General features: G+C 35.0%; 1 protein-coding gene across 1 annotated transcript in view; it reads right to left on the bottom strand.

Annotated features, from left to right (window-relative positions):
* Window positions 1–17199, bottom strand: part of LRRC40 (leucine rich repeat containing 40) — a 53939-nt gene that overhangs the window by 20813 nt on the left and 15927 nt on the right. The window contains exons 6-9 of the mRNA XM_045547755.1: window positions 15414–15556; window positions 13092–13264; window positions 8623–8710; window positions 8463–8508 (exon numbers count right to left, since the gene is read on the bottom strand). Coding sequence (XP_045403711.1) covers window positions 8463–8508; window positions 8623–8710; window positions 13092–13264; window positions 15414–15556 — 450 coding nt within the window. The remainder of the gene's footprint in view (window positions 1–8462; window positions 8509–8622; window positions 8711–13091; window positions 13265–15413; window positions 15557–17199) is intronic.

The following is a 17199-nucleotide window of genomic DNA, read 5'->3' as shown; positions in this document are numbered from 1 at the left end:
ATGGATACAAATAAAAAATAAATGGGGAAAAATAAAATAAATCCTATATGAATTACTGGGCTTCTGCCAGATACTGTGGGGAATATAAATTAATCACCACCAGAATTTAATAAGCTTTCAAAAAGAACAAGATTTTTCTTTCACACAATGGAATCTGACTAATCTGTGGACCATGCTTCTATATTTGAAGTATCACAGACAAGTGCCTTTTAATGAAAGCCTAAGATTATTTTTAAATGGTACATACTGCATGCTTCTGGATTGTTCAGTATCCTTAAAGTGAAGCTTCTACTGTCAAGTCTCCTCATTTCAGCACAAAATTTCTAGCTTATTCTACCAATATCTCTTGAATTGAATGATGAACACTGTTTCCAATCTTCCCCAACTCAATTTCTACCTCTAAAACTGAGAAAAGAGTAGTTAAGAAGCAGAGGAGAAAAATTAAAAGAAACAAAAAATGTAGCAATGAAGCGGCCCAACTTTTTCCTCAAAGAGCTCCAGGAAATCTAGAGACAATTACATTCATTCCCCCTCTGTTGTTTAATAGGCTTGGGCCCCCTTATCCCAAAATTGATTTAATTGGGGTAAAGTCTGGCTTTGGCATTGTACTTGGTAAAATCTCCACAGGTGATTCTTATGTGCCTCTATATATGTATGTAGACTACTCTTTCATTGAGTACCTTTTCAGTGAGAAATTCCTTTTCTATTATATATACACATAATTATTCTTTATATGATTATTCCAATTATAAGATTCTTGCCAATATATGCTTTGTTTAACCAAACTACCTTGAAGTCCAAAGGAATTTCTAAGTATGTATTTTCTAAATACGTACACCTGCACAAACACCAAAAAAAAAAAAAAATGGAAGAGATGAGAACTAAGCCCTGGAAACTACAAATAACAGGAGATACCCAGGGATTATTAAAATGTGATTAAGCAACTAGGAGAGAAGGATAGAGAGAGAGTGGTAAAATGTCAATAAAATGACTAATCAGAGGCAAGAAGCAGAGCAACAAACTGAAAGGTCATGGATAAAAAGTAAGTAATTTTATCTCGGGCTTTTTCTCTTTTATTATTTTTTAAAGCAGCTGAACTGGATATTTTCTACTTCTAAACTTCTTAAACAAGGAAATAAGGCTACTCCTTATATGTATTTGGCTTTTGCTTGGTTTTCATTTGGCTTACTGTCCTGTTTTAAATAAATTTTACCCATTCCAAATATAAGAAAGGAGAACAGAGGAGAAAAAAAAGGAAAAGAAACAGGGAATGAGACAAGATAAAGGGCTGAAAAATGAAAAAGGGCTATGAAAAACTGAGGGGAAGGCAAAGATATATAGGGAGAAGTTTCTAGTAAAAGATTCTACTGACATTTGGCCAGTAGGCTTTAAATTATTGCTTACTTTGGCAGGCTATTAGTTTTCCCAAATTTTGGTTCCCCTCCTGCATAGAATACAAATAGAGAATATACTTCCCAGAGATCAACTTCTGTTACCCAACCAAAACTGGGGTCTGTTCCTCCAACACAGCAAAGCCAGACACTGAAGCTGAGAGTTGTAGCGGGAAGAAGTGACATTTTAATTGCATGGCGCCATGCATGGAGAACAGCAACTAATATTTAAGACCTGAACTCCCTGATGACTACAAGCCAGGGTTCTTAAAGGGAGGGGGACATTTCAGGCAGGCAAGATTGTACATCAATACATGGAGATGTTATATGTTGGCCTGGTCCAAAAAAGCAGGCTATCCTGAGAGGGAGTGCAGGGGAGAGCCTATGGGTTATAGGTGCATTTAGAGATTCTTGGATTAGCAGAAAGGAATGTTAAGATGGTTGTGACAGGCCCCATGGAAGGAAACTTAGAACAAGGAATGGCAGCCAGAGGTCAATTCCTCAGTTCCGTCTTATCTGCACTTTCCATTTGGTGGGAGTTTCTGAAAAACAACTCAAGAACATATAGGCCAGGCACGGTGGCTCATGCCTGTAATCTAGCACTCTGGGAGACTGAGGCAGGAGGATCGCTTGAGGTCAGGAATTTGAGACCAGCCTGAGTAGGAGTGAGACCCCATCTCTACTAAAAATAGAAACAAAAAACTAGCCAGGTGTGGTGGTGTACGCTTGTAATCCCAGCTACCAGGCGGGCAGGGGGGAGAGGATCACCTGAGCCCAGGAGTTTGAGGTTGCTGTGAGCTAAGCTGACACCAGGACATCAAAAACAAACAAACAAAGGTATGTTAGAGACCTCATGACTTTGGCTTGTCTAGAGGGCCATTGTTCCCGTCAGGTTGCCCATTAACTTTTCAGTTTCAGGTACCTGGGAACTTCCCCTGAAGGGACTCAAGATTTTCCTTATCGCCATGCTTGGGAGGCCTGCTCTGTCTCACTTCCATCATGACAGCAAGGGGAGCTCTGCTAGCCTGCTCCCCAGAAAACCTGATGAAACTGTATAAAAAAAAACAACCATCTAAAACCTCTGGAAATGATCCTAAGAGCAAACAGCAAATGAAGAAACATCTGTTCAAGAAAATCTATAAAAACTTTGTAAGAGGTGAGTCTGTGATATTTGAACTTAAACTCCTCCCTCGCTCCCCTCTCCCAGCTCAGGGAGGCAGACTCCACTCCAGAAAGACATTGCCAAGCACACAAGGTTCCCTTCCTCCTCACACCCTCCAGCTCCCAGCCAGAGGACTTTCTTCCTGGGAGGTGTGTCAGTATTTCTTATCCAGTCCCCAGATGCCTGTTGCTAACACTAAATCCTGATGAGTAGTGTGAAGAGGTGAGGGCTCCCTTTGTCCATGCCACTCCCACTCATGGAAAGTAGGCTCTACCTTGGGCTTGGCACACTGGGAATACTGGGGCCCTGAATGTTCTTCTCCTGACTCCCAAACTGGGGAGTCAAAGCAAGGAGAAGGCTACTGCCTACCCCTTTTTTGAATGCTCAAATTCTAGAGAGGAGTGTGACTCTGAGAGAAGCTTGCCATTGTCCCCATCCCCTAGCTCCATAGCCCTGGCTCAGAGATTTTGCCTGGTGGAGAAACAGGCCATGAAATAGTCTCCTAATCTCTTCCCAAGGGAACTGACTTCACTTGCAAGAAAGCATGAAGGCTTTCCAAAACAATGGAGGTTGTGGTAAAATGCAATTGGGATGAGAATCATGGATCTACTAAAGATACAGCCTAGACTGTAGGCAAGCTAGCTCACGGGAGAAAACCAGGGAATAAGACAACTACAGGAAAGCTGGACTGGCTATGCTAATATCAGATAAAAATACACTTTAAAACAAAACACATTTTATGTCAGGAACACATAATGGAAATTAAACAATGCACTCTTAAACAACCAATAAGTCAAAGAAGACATCAAAAGAGAAATTAGAGAACACTTCTGAGATAAATGAAAGGACACAATATACCAAACTTATGAGCTGTAGCTAAAGTTATGCTTAGAGGGAAATTTATAACTGTAAATGCCTATATCAAGAAAGAAGGAAGATCTCAAATCACTAACCTAACCTTCCACTTTTAAGACAATGGAAAAGGAAGAGCAAACTAAACCTGAAACAATTAGAAGGAAACAAATAATAACAGTGGAAATTAATGAAAGACAGAATAAAAAAACAATAGAGAAAATCAGTGAAACGAAAAACTGGTTCTTTGAAAGATTAACAAAATTGACAAAATTTTAACTAGTATGGCCAAAAAAAAAAAAGAGAGAAGACTCACATTAGAATCAGAAATAAGAGAGAGGAAATTATTACTGACCTTACAAAAATAAAAAGGATGAACCATGACCAACCGTATGCCAACAAATTAAATAACTTAGGTGAAATGAACAAATTCCTAGAAAGACAAAAACTATGAAAAGTGACCCAAGAAGAAGCAGGCAATCTGAGTATACCTATACTAAATGAAGAGATTAAATCAGTGATCAAAAAACTAGTATGAAAGAAAAGCTCAGGCCTAGATGGCTTTACTGTTGAATTCTACCATACATTCAAAGAATTAATACCAATTCTTCAAATACGCATCCAAAAAGGAGAAGATGGAACATTTCCCACCTTATTTTATGAGACCAATTGATGGGATTGAGACCACTGGGACTCAGGGATGCTATGCCTGAGGCTATGAGAGGAAAGGAGGTGAAGGAATTACCTGAGCAAAAGCCTGAAATAATGGCAGATGTTAACTGCCTAGTTGGGGGACATATATCAGCGATCCGGGAGTATAGCAAAGCATGCTCCAACCTCAAGAGCCTAAGAGGTCTCATGCCTGAAAAGCTGCAGAGCGGCCTGACATGAAGACTTCTCATGGCAGTAGAGGTAGATTGCCATATGTCAGCCCGGGACAAGGGTCTTCAGGCTTCCATTGTTAGAACACTGGGCCAAGATGCTTCTCTCCCATTCTCTCCACAATGCCTCAGTTAACGTAAAACCAGTCTCCCAGTGAAAAGCCTGTAGTTTCTTTGTTCCTCGATCAAAGGGCACAGCTAGTAAAGTTAGAAGATTGATATCCATGTACATAGCTTGAGCTTGGGATAAAATTAGTTTACCTTGATCAAAAGTGTTGTACCTACTGAAGAATTATGTGTTTTTCCCTTCTAGAAAGGAGAAGGAAATTAGCTAGGATACCTTATGATTTTGGGGGGATCCCCGAGACCTTTGATCATTGTATCCCATGATTTTTTCACATGAGATCATTGTATTTTGCAGCATGGCAGAAAGAATAAAAAGCAAGTGCTGGGTTTCAGTCACTGCCACCTTGGCACCAGAGTGCTGGTGGTCCCCTGATTTCCCTGCTCTTTTAAATGCTATTTCTGCATCTGTGTTTCTGTTTCTTTCATCTCTTGCAACACATTCTGCCAGGGGACCCTATCTTTATCGAGGATGTTGTGAACCCCTGATAACCAATATTATCCTGTTACCCAAACCAGAAAAAATATCACAAGAAAACAACAGATCAATAACTCTATTGCATATGGGCATAAAAATCCTCAACATAATACTAGAGAACCATATCTGACAACATATAAAAAAAATTATAAGCCATGACCAAGTGGGATTTATCCCATGGATGCAAGGTTGGTTTATTCTCTGAAAGTCAATTACTATAATACAGTATATTAATGAAATTTTTAAAATCACATGATCATCTCAATAGATGCCAAAAAGCATGACAAAACCCAACACTCTTTCAAGATAAATGCAATCCAAAATTAGAAATAGAAGGGAACTTCCTTAACATGATAAAGGGCATCTATAAAAAACCCACAGCTAACTTAATGATACTTAATAATGAAAGAATGGATGCTTTCATCCTAAGTGTCCAATCTCAGCCCTTCTATTGAACATTGTACTAGAGGTCTAGCCAGGGCAATTAGGCAAGAAAAAGAAATAAAAAGCATCAAGATTGAAAAAAAGGAAGTAAAACTCTATTTGCAGATGACATAATCTTGTATATAGAAAATCCAAAGGAATACACTAAAAAACTATTAGAACTAATAAAAAGTTTTCTTAAGGTTGCAGGATATAAGATCAATATATAAAAATCATTGTATTCCTACACAGTTGCAAGGAACAATATAAAAATAAAAATAAGAAAACAATTATATTTCTAATACCATCAAAAAGAATAAAATGCTTAAGAATAAATTTAAGAAAGTACAAAACTTATATTCTGAAAACTACAAAACATTGATGAAAGAAATTAAAGATCTAAACAAATGGAAAAAATCCCATGTTCATGATATGGAAAACTTAATATTGTTAGGATGGCAATATTTCCCAAACTGATCTACAGAAATGCAATCCCTATCTTTGTAGAAATTAGCAAGTTGATTCTAAAATTCATTTGGAATTGTAAGAAATGCAAAGTAGCCAAAACAATCCTGAAAAAGGTAAAAAAAAAGTAGGAGGACTCAAACTTTCCAATTGCAAAACTTAATACAAAGCAATGGTAATCAAGACAGTGTAGAAATGGCATAGGACAGATATATTTATCAGTGGAATAAAATTGAGAGTATAGAAATAAACCAATACCTTTCTAGTCAACTGATTTTCAACAGGAATTTTAAGACTGATCAATGAAGAAAGAACACTGTTTCAACAAATGGTGCTGAGAAACTAGATAACTACATACAAAATAGTGAAACTGACCCCTTACCTCACTCTGTATATAAAAATTAACTCAAAATGGATCAAAGCCCTAAATTTAAGAGCAAAAGTATAAAACCTTTAAAAGAAAAATATCGGTCAAATCTTCATAACTTAAGAGTTTTGCAAAACTTTCTTAGATATAAAAACCAAAAGCATGAGCAGAAAAAGAAAAAAACAGAAAAATTTGACTTCTTCAAAATTAAAACTTTTATGCTTCAAAGGACACCATCAAGAAATTGAAAAGACAACCCACAGAGTAATAAAATATTTGCAAATTATATATCTGACAAGAGACTTGTCTCTATAATATATAAAGAACTCTTACAGTTCAAAAATAAAAGGATAAATAACCCAATTTAAAAATGCACAAAGGATCTAAATACAGGATCTGAATACATTTCTCCAAAGATGTACAAATGACCAATAAGCACATGAAAAGATGCTCTACATGATTACTCATCAGGGAAACGCAAGTCAAAGCTACAGTGTGATACCATTTCACACCCACCAGGATGGCCAGAATCAGAAAGTCAGATAACAAATGTTGATAAGAATGTGGAGAAACTGGAACCCTCATACACTACTGATGAGAATGTAAATTGGTACAGCCACTTTGGGAAAAAATCTGGCAGTTCCTCAAATGATTAAACATAGAGTTATTATCATATGACCCAAAAATATACCATTCCTAGGTATATACCCAAGAGAAATGAAAATGTATGTCACACTGAAACTTGTACATGAATGTTTATCACAGCATTATCTGTAACAGCCAAAAGTCTTTCTAATCTACTAACTCCATGTGTTCAGTTAGTTACACTATGGTCTGAATGTATGGGTTCCTACAAAATCTATATGTTGAAATCTAGACCTCAAAGTAATGATATTAACAGGTGGGGGCCTTTGGAAAGTAATTAGGTCATGTGTGCCCTCATGAATAGAATTAGTGCCTTTATAAAAGAAGCTTGAGGGAACTTGTTAGCACCCTTTTGCTCTTTCACCATGTGAGGGTACATAGAAGGTGCCATCTATGAGGAACAGGCCTTCACTAGACACTGATTCTGCTGGCACTTTGATCTTAGACTTCTCAGCCTCCAGAATGATGCGCAATAAATTTCTGTTGTTTATAAATTATACGGTATAAGGTATTTTGTTATAGTAGCCCAAATGGACCAAACAGCTTACTTTCCAAACTTCCAAATTTTTATTATCATTTTCTTTTTTCCCCATTCTCCCTATATTTATGGATGTATACCCTAAAAACATTTCCATTATCAATTTTTGTGTGTGTGTGGATTTCTGGAAAGAATTAAATTATATGCATGGATTTGCTCTCCCATCTTTAGATACAGGTTGTTTAACAGAGATGTTTGTACATAAATGTAACTTATATGAAGTCTATCCTGGTTTTTTGTGTTCATAAAAATTTGATTATTCTGACATGACCTCTAACTGATTCATGTCAGAATAATCAATTTTTTCCAAAGGAGAAAACATACCTGGAGAAGAAACAAAACTCTTTCACTACCAGGAAATAAGAGTCTTAGAAAATTATTTTAATAATTTATATGAAGGACAAGGTGAAAAAATAGAAATTGCTCAAGTATGCAATTATCTTATTCATTTAACATATGCTAACTGGCAATACAGTGTTGGCTACGCTATGTATAACCAATAGAGTCGTTTAGCCACAATGTTTTGGTGTAGTTTGTTACTCAGCAATACATTGGAATAACTGGTTTTATTCTTAATGCTTTAGTTTATGCTACAATGACAGAAATGAAATAAAAACTGGGATATATCACAATTCTAGTGAAAAAATTAAGTTTATAGTATTATTTTCACTTTTGGTATATGTTCATGCTAAATTAACATATCCTGAAAAATGTGTTTTGTCTTTATTGTTTTCAGAACTTAGCAAAGCTATGCATGGAGAGTAGATACTCAAATACCTGTCAATATACTTACCAGTCAATAGAACCCATATCTTATATCCTAAAAGTTAAGATTTGCTCCTTTTTCAAAGTACTAAATACTTATTGAATCTTTTTTACGGTATTTTCTAATTAGTAGGCTCTAACACAATTCAAATAGATTACAGATAGAACACCATTATTAAGAGTTTAAAGATGTTTTTATAACCTCAGTATACTTATAGCCTACATGGATTTAGAACTAGAGTCACACCTGCCAGATACTATTTCTTCCAAATACTTATATCCAAAGTGCATCTAAATTTATATACCATTAATATTGAATACTTCACCACTTTTCATGAATCCTTCAAAATATAGGAGAAAATAAAAAAGTACCTTTAATCTTGCTTCGTAGATATTTTAGAACTTCTTGGGTTCCTTTCTAAAAGGGTGGAGACAAAGATATTCACCAAGACATATCTTGCAGTTTCATAGATCAATATATATGTCTGAATTTAAATATAAAAACAAAGAGCTGAATTCTAAATATACTTACATTTATAATTTCTCTTCGAATCGTTCTCAAAGGATTTCCCTCTAGTGCTAGGAATTTCAAATGAAGGTTTCCCAATGAATAGGGCAGACTATAAAAGATTAAGTTGATTTCAGGGAAAACATTAAACATAAGTATAATCCAACCAAATAGTTATAAAACTCACAACATCTGACAAACAATATATCATATAATAGTCTCAAAGAAGGGCCAAGTAATGCAGACCTAAAATATTTCCTTTCAAGATAAATGCTAAATATGTAAAAGAAAACCCAGATTTGTTTTCAAAATTGTCATATTGAGATTGCTAAAAAAGAATGAGTAATAAAACATTTGCTAAATTGTGTCCAGTGCCAAAAAGTAATGTTAAAATATAAATTTGAATGAAAGTGATTCAACATAGCCATCCTCAATGATACTAAATGTTTTGATTTTGCACTTCAAGCAAGCAAATGAAATTCTTTCTAAATAAAAAAAGATGACAAAAAAAATCTTTTACCACCCAATTCACGTTTTTCTTCAATAAGGAAAGGCATTTTTATCTTTGGCACAAAAAAGATAACCCATTTATATACATAAATATTTAATCTCAATAAAATTTATTAAGGATCTGCAAAATACTAGGCATTGTTATAGGGACGACAAGATTCTTTTCTTCTAGTTCTCAATGGAACAAAGGAGAAAAACACATACACAGCTAACGAAAACATAATAAATATTAATAAGAATTATCTTACATTGTTAATGAGAATATAAAATAGTATAACCACTTTGGAAAGTGGAGTTTTTAAAGTTAAACATACACTCACCATACAACTAAGCAAACCCAGTCCTGCATGTTTACCCAAGAGAAATGAAAATAATGTCCACACAGATACCTGCACACAAACATTCACAATAGTAAAAAATTGAAAACAACCCAAACATCCATCAACGAACTAGTGAAGAGATGAATGAACTGTGGTATATCTGTACAATGAACACACAGCGATTAAAAATGAATGAACTGATATACACAACCACATGAATAAATTGCAAAAAACTTTGATACATGAAAGAAACCAGACACAAAAACTATATACTGTGTGATTCCATTTCTATGATATTCTTAAAAAGGCAAAACTGCAATATCAGAGTACATCAGTAGTTGCCAGGGGTTGGGGGTATGGAAAGGAAATTGACAGCAAAAGGTATGAGGAAACTTTTTAGGGAAACATAAATTCCTACATCCACGGTCCCCAACTCCCGGTGGCCTGTTAGGGGCTGGGCTGGAGAGCTCTGCCACTCCCTCTCCCCCCACCCCCGTCCCCCACCCCCTCCCACCCATGCCCCAGCCCCTGCCTTCCCTCTTCAGTGGAAAAATTGTCTTCCATGAAATTCAGCAAACAGAAAAGAGAAGGGCAGAGGCACCACACGGCAGGAGGTGAGCAGCAGGCAAGCAAGCGAAGGAAACTTCATCTGTATTTACAGCTGCTCCCCATCGCTGGCATCACAACCTGAGCTCTACCTAACTGCCCCCCACCCACCCACGCCCCCACCTGCCCCCGCCCGGTCTGTGGAAAAATTGCCTTCCATGAAACCGGTCCCTGATGCCAAAAAGGTTGGGGACCACTGTTCTGTGACTTGGTTACAAGAATGTATACATTTACGAAAAGTCATCAAACTATATACTTGAATTGGTAAATTTTATTGTATGTAAGTTACATACTAACAAATGAATATGATATTAAAAAACATATATAATAAAACAAATGCTAAACAAGTTGGGGAGAAGGTAGTAGCAAAACCTGGACTTGGGCTTAAAAAAAATGAAATTCTACTGGGCAGTGAGGCAAGAAGGGAGTATTCTAGGGTAGCAGGTAAAGGAATAAAATGAAGAAAGGATCAATATTATTTATTAAAATTCAGTGTAATCAGAGACCAAGATGCCTGTAAGAGTGAAAAATGATAGAGAATGAATGAAGTATGATTATGAGACATCCTTGAAAGTTAGGCTAAAAAGTCTGGACTTCATCTTATAAGACAGTGGTTTCCAATCGCTAGTTGGAAGATCAGAACCATCAAAACCTCCCAAGAATTATCTAAAAAAAAAAAAAAAAAAAAAACCCAAAAACTAAAACACATTTTAGGGTCTCATTGTTAGAGATTCTGGTTCATTGGTGCCTCAGAATCTGTATTTTTTTCTGATTGTTTCTCAAGTGACTCTGATACATACCTATATTTGGAAATAGTGCTATGGTAATGAAGAACCATCAATGCTTTTCAAGCAAAAGAATGACCTGATAATTAGTATTTTATAAAAAATACTCTAGTACCTTGTTGGAAATCAATATTTTAGAGAAGATTCTGGAGGGGTGAAAAATGACCAGAATTATCTAATACCTCAGAAATACTGGGTTAAGGAAAGAAAAAAATAATATTTACTAAATGCCATTATGTTCTAGGACCTTTATATCCAGAGCTCTGGAGAGGGGAATATATATATCAGAAATATTTATGCTAATTACTTTCTTTAATTCAGGTTCAGTTTTGTTTTAAATGTTTGCCTTCCACTGCTTTCATGCAGTAGACAATAAAAAATGGGGAAAAATGTATATGTCAATATTTATGAGAAGCAAGAGTATTTCATCTATTACTTGTAGGAGGAAGCTCTTTTAGGGATATCAAGATCACTTGTTAATTCTGTCATATATGAGTAAAAAAATACAGTCACTATCCAAATATTTGAATCTATGGTCAATATGCCATATGTATATTATGAAAACAATTCTGATTTTTAAAAATATTTATTAAAAAATACACATACAAAAAAATCTGCTTTGCCTAACTTTCCTTCTTCTGGGAATATACCCCGTCTTTCCAGCACCCAAGCTCAAAACCTCAGACACCTAATTGGTGTATAATCGTAGGTAAGTGGGTAAATCTGAGTCTTATTTTTTGTATCTATAAAATAATTCCATCTCTAAATATTACGGTTCTATAACTTTTTATGATTCTTTTCTCACTACCCTCCTCATCCCCATCTTCAACACAGCCTATCAGCTGCTAAACAGTACTTGATTCCAACTCCTCACACCACTCAAATTTGTCCTCTTCTTTCCATTCCCATTACCACCACAGATCAGGTCCTCATTACATAAGAGAAAAATCTACAAAGCTATCAATACAGTGAATTGGATACAGCAAGTGCTTCTTAGTGATAAATATTATGAGATTAATCTAATAGAGTTTTATTTAGATTTCCCACATACAAAACCACTCCTATCCAAATATCCAACCCACTACCACCAATGTATTTCTTAAAATGAGACTATGATCAAATTAGTTCTTTTCATAATTTTTCTATAGCTCCCTACCTCTTAACTATGAAAACTAACTCTTCAAAGGCATTTCAAGGCCTTCTTCCACATGGTCTCAACTAACTTTCCAAGCCCTGAATTCTCACAGTCTCCCTTCTTGTACCCTATTTAGAATTCTCAAAGCTTTGTGCTGTTTCCTTTTGCAAAGAGAATCATTCTCACTACCTTAAATGTGCACTTGAAAATCCTAGCATTACGGTGGGACTCAGGTGAGGCATGACTCTGAAAGTGAATATGTTCTTAAATTTTGTGCTCTAGGCAGTTAACTCACCTCACTCTAATTCTAGTCTTGAAGATCATCTAAAAAAGTTATTTCTTCTATGCAGTCTGTTCTAATTCCTCTCAGTAAATCATGATTTCTATAAATCCTTTAAGCCCCCAAAGCATTTTATATCTCTTTTATGGCTTTGCATTCATTTAACAAATTCAACAAATATTTATCAGGCACCTTCTATGTGTTGAGGCACTGATCAAGTAGTTGGATGTAGAGCAGTGAACAAAACAAATAAAAACCCAGGCTTCCTAGAGTTTAGTTCTAGTGGGTTAAAGTAATTTGTAAATACATCTGCTTCTGTTAGCATATAAAGCTTGCTGCCAAAAAAAATCTGATTAATCTTTCTTTATCTGCACATGATCCCTGCTCAATCAATATTTAGTGAATTCAGTTAAAAAAAAAACTCTCATGCTTTTTTTTTTTTTTTTTTTTTTTTGAGACAGAGTGTCACTTTGTTGCCCTGGCTAGAGTGAGTGCCGTGGCATCAGCCTAGCTCACAGCAACCTCAAACTCCTGGGCTTAAGTGATCCTACTGCCTCAGCCTCCCGAGTAGCTGGGACTACAGGCATGCGCCACCGTGCCCGGCTAATTTTTTCTATATATATTTTAGTTGGCCAGATAATTTCTTTCTATTTTTAGTAGAGACAGGGTCTCGCTCTTGCTCAGGCTGGTCTCGAACTCCTGAACTCGAGCGATCCACCCGCCTCGGCCTCCCAGAGTGCTAGGATTACAGGCGTGAGCCACCGCGCCCGGCCTCTCATGCTTTTTAAAAATATTTTAATTTATGAATTAAAACTACACATAAATATAATTTCTATGCATCTGATCTTTAAACTTACCTGCTAATGTCATTGTTGCTTAGGTCAAGCCTTTCCAAAGACTGCAGCAGTGTAATTTCATCTGGAACAGATTTTAACTTGTTATCCCTCAGGTCTAGCACAAGGATAGAATTCAGATGCTTAAGATGTTCTGCCCTTAACATTTCAATCTGGTTTTCACCTACGTGCAATTCCTACAAAACCAAAGATTGGTTATGTGTATTTCTGTATTCAATTTTATACTAAATAATGAGTATAAAATTGTGGGTACTCTTAATTTCAAATTATTGAAAAAGCCATAGAAAAGATACAACTTCCTAATCACCAAGGTGTTTAAATTTTCAGTTACATTTAAGCTATCTTACAACTAAAGGAAAATAGCAAAAGAGAAAACTTTCAAGAATTTTCTGGCAATTTAAAAATAATTAAAGGTTGAATCTGGCAGAAATATCAAGTTTACAAAGCCAAAGCAGAGAAATGATTTAATAATTACATTTATAGAATAAAAATACAAATCCAAAACTATACTGATGAAAAATTAGTTTCAAAACAAAGCGATACCAATTTTAAAAAGTTATTCATATTATACAGCTGACCCTTGAACAACGGGATTCGAATTGTGCGCGCCCTCCTATATGCAAATTATTTTCAATAAATATATTGAAAAATTTGGGGGAGATTTGTGACAATTTGAAAAACTCGCAGATGAACCACACAGCCTAGCAATACTGAAAAAATTCAGAAAAAGTTAGGTATGTCATGTATGCACATATGTAGATACTAGTCTATTTTATCATTTACTACCATAAAATCATACAAATTTATTTTTAAAAGTTAAAATGTATTAAAACTTACAGACACACTTATAGACCATATGTGGTACCATTCAGTCGAAAGAAATATAAACAAACATAAAGATGCAGTATTAAGTCCTAACTGCATAAAATTAACTGTAGTACATATTGTACTACTGTAATAATTTGGTAGCCACCTCTTATGGTTATAGCAGTGAGCTCAAGCACTGATAGTATTTGCTTAAAACACTGTGTGATACTAATCATCTCCATGAGAGTAGTTCACCTTTTCAGTATATTGTGTATCACAGTGAAAGGTCTCTCATGTATTTTTTCGTGGTTAATCATCTCCATGTGAGTAGTTCACCTCTTCAGTATATTGTGTATCACAGAGAAAGGTCTCTCATGTATTTTTCATTGTGTTTACTACCAATATTGTAAACCTTGAATAACATCATGGCACCCATACAAGATGCTGAAAGTCTACCAAGAAGGAGAGAAATGTCGTAACATTGCTTGAAACACACCATAGAATGAGGTCTGTAGCTGAGGTTGCCCACCATTTTCAGAAAGACATTAATCTTGTAAACAGATGATATAAACTTATGGTATCGATAAATACAGAACTGTAAATGTATTTTCTCTTCCTTATGATTTTCTTAATAACATTTTTTCTCCAGCCTACTTTATTGTAAGAATACATGTTATAAATATAACCCACAAAATATGTGTTAATCGACTGATCATGTTATCAGTAAGGCTTCAGGTGAACGGTAGGCTATTAGCAGTTAAATTTTTGAGGAGTCAAAAGTTATACATGGATTTTCAACCACACAGGGGTCAGTGCCCAAAACCCCCACATTGTTTAAAGATCAACCGTAATCAGTTTGTTATTTAACATTTTCATTAGTGACTATACTCTAATCATATACTGATTTCCCATTAAGAGAATCTACAACTATCAGATGAAAAAATTAATCAACCTTATTAAAGAAAAACTTTTCAGTTCTTACTATCACTGTCACCATTCTGTTTAAAAGAAACTCTTTTAACACTGATGCATAAAGGTATATATAAAGGAAAGCAAAGCATGTCAAATTTGGAAGACAATATAATGCTATATACTTAAAGCCAAAAGAAAATAAATTAATTTTAAACAGACTTGATTATGATCAGCTAAATGTGAGAGGTGGCAACTTACAGAATTACATACATATTCCCATACTCCTTCCTACAGTACGGCCCCAACTGACCATTTTAGCCTCATTATCTATTAATACTACTTCTCCAGTTATAAATTACTTACTAGATGAATGGACAAATCTCTATTTTTTTAATTATTTCTTTTAAAACATTTGTTGCTGAAAAAATCATTAATGTCAGCAGTGTTATTAAAATTCTACAAAATATTAACATAGGGAAAACACAGTACTTATAACTACTAATACATATTCCCAATGTAAAACAAGATTAGCTCCTTTTTAAAAATTCATTTACATAATTTCCTTTTGGAAAATATATAGTTATTTAATAATCAACTAAATAGTACCTTCAAAAGTCTACAAGAAGGAAATTCTGGTAGAAAACGTAATTTATTTCTCCACAAATAAAGCAATTCTAGTGATTCCATGCCAGCCAATTCAGGAGGTATAGTTTCCAAGAGATTTGAATTACAGTCCAAATGCTTTAATCCTGTAATATATATTCAGTGAAAAACGAAAATGCTTTAATAGAGAAAACAATATTTGTTTCTGATTGCATACACCTTCAAAGAGTGTGTAAGAAATCACAAGGACTTCTGAATCTGTGCCATTGTATACCACCACAATAATGAAGAATATACAAATATCAATGAACAAAATAAATGTACATTAATTTTTTTACATTTAATTATAATTAAAAAGAAATATTAAAATCAATATTTTATAATAGTCCAGGTCATCTCTGTAATAGATTTAAAAAACAAAGATCTCTAATACTCCGCTAAAGTAGTCTAAAATAAAATGTACACTATTATCATTTCCCTCAATCATTATGCGTCTTTTTTTTTTTTTTTTTTGAGACAGAGTCTCACTCTGTTCCCCAGGCTAGAGTGAGTGCCGTGGCATCAGCCTAGCTCACAGCAACCTCAAACTCCTGGGCTCAGGTGATCCTTCTGCCTCAGCCTCCCGAGTATCTGGGACTACAGGTATGCACCACCATGCCCAGCTAATCTTTTTGTATATATTTTAGTTGTTTGGCTAATTTCTTTCTATTTTTTAGTAGAGACAGGGTCTCACTCTTTCTCAGGTTGGTCTCGAACTCCTGAGCTCAAACGACCCACCCGCCTCGGCCTCCCAGAGTGCTAGGATTACAGGTGTGAGCCACAGCGCCCGGCCCATTATGCATCTTTAAAAAGAAAAATCTTAATGTAATTAAAGACATATAAACATGGAAGCATACTGACTGTATGAATGGATGTTAAGAAACTCTGACTAGTACTGGCTCAGACACATCTGAATTTGAGGCAAGTTGACTTTTCATCAAAAAGCCTTGGATTTCTGTATGGATTTCTTCTACCCATCTATACTACTTCCTTCTCTCTTTCCCTGTCTCCTTTCTTTTTATTTTTTTTTTTTTGAATTACATGCTTTATCTAATACCTAACATTCCTGCTAAGAATTTATACTACACCTTTAGAAGAATGTCCATACTTGTAGCATCTCTCTTATGTCCTAGGTCTGTCTTTCTTAAAAAGCAAAGCAGAAAACAAAAATGGGGAAAAGTAAAACTCTTCCTTCCCTTAAGACTTCAATGAGTGGTTTTCTCCCTAATCTATATCACAAATTCTTCCATTTATCATAGCCACTATATATATATTCTTCACAACTCATTTTCAACTCTCTAATCTGAATAGGCAATACGCATTTTACAACTTATTTTCCTGTACTTAGAGCCCGTCAAATTTAAAATAATTCATGACTGGCTGGATATACTACCTTAGATTATTTTTCTTTCGCTATATGAAAAAGCTAACTGCTTTTCAAAACAAATGTGGTACTACTTTCAACTAATAATATAATAATTTATATATTATTTGACTAGAGTATTGAGGGAAAAAGTCACAATCTGATCTATCCCAAATCCAGTAAACTTTCTATTAAAAAAATTTGTTTTAGAATTAAGAGACCATGATTTTCACAAATGTTTGCATTTAAGAGCATTGACTGAGAACATAGCAGTAAGCAGTGGAAAGAGCAATGGGGATGGAGTCAGGATTCAAGCTCTAACTCTATGATTTACAGTATAATTTCTAAGCCTGTGTTTATTTTTCTAAAAAAAGATTGACAATCTGG

The sequence above is a fragment of the Lemur catta genome, chromosome 3 (genome assembly GCF_020740605.2).
Source record: "Lemur catta isolate mLemCat1 chromosome 3, mLemCat1.pri, whole genome shotgun sequence".
In the NCBI taxonomy this organism is placed as follows: Eukaryota; Metazoa; Chordata; class Mammalia; order Primates; family Lemuridae; genus Lemur; species Lemur catta.
This window is presented reverse-complemented; position numbering and strand designations above follow the sequence as displayed.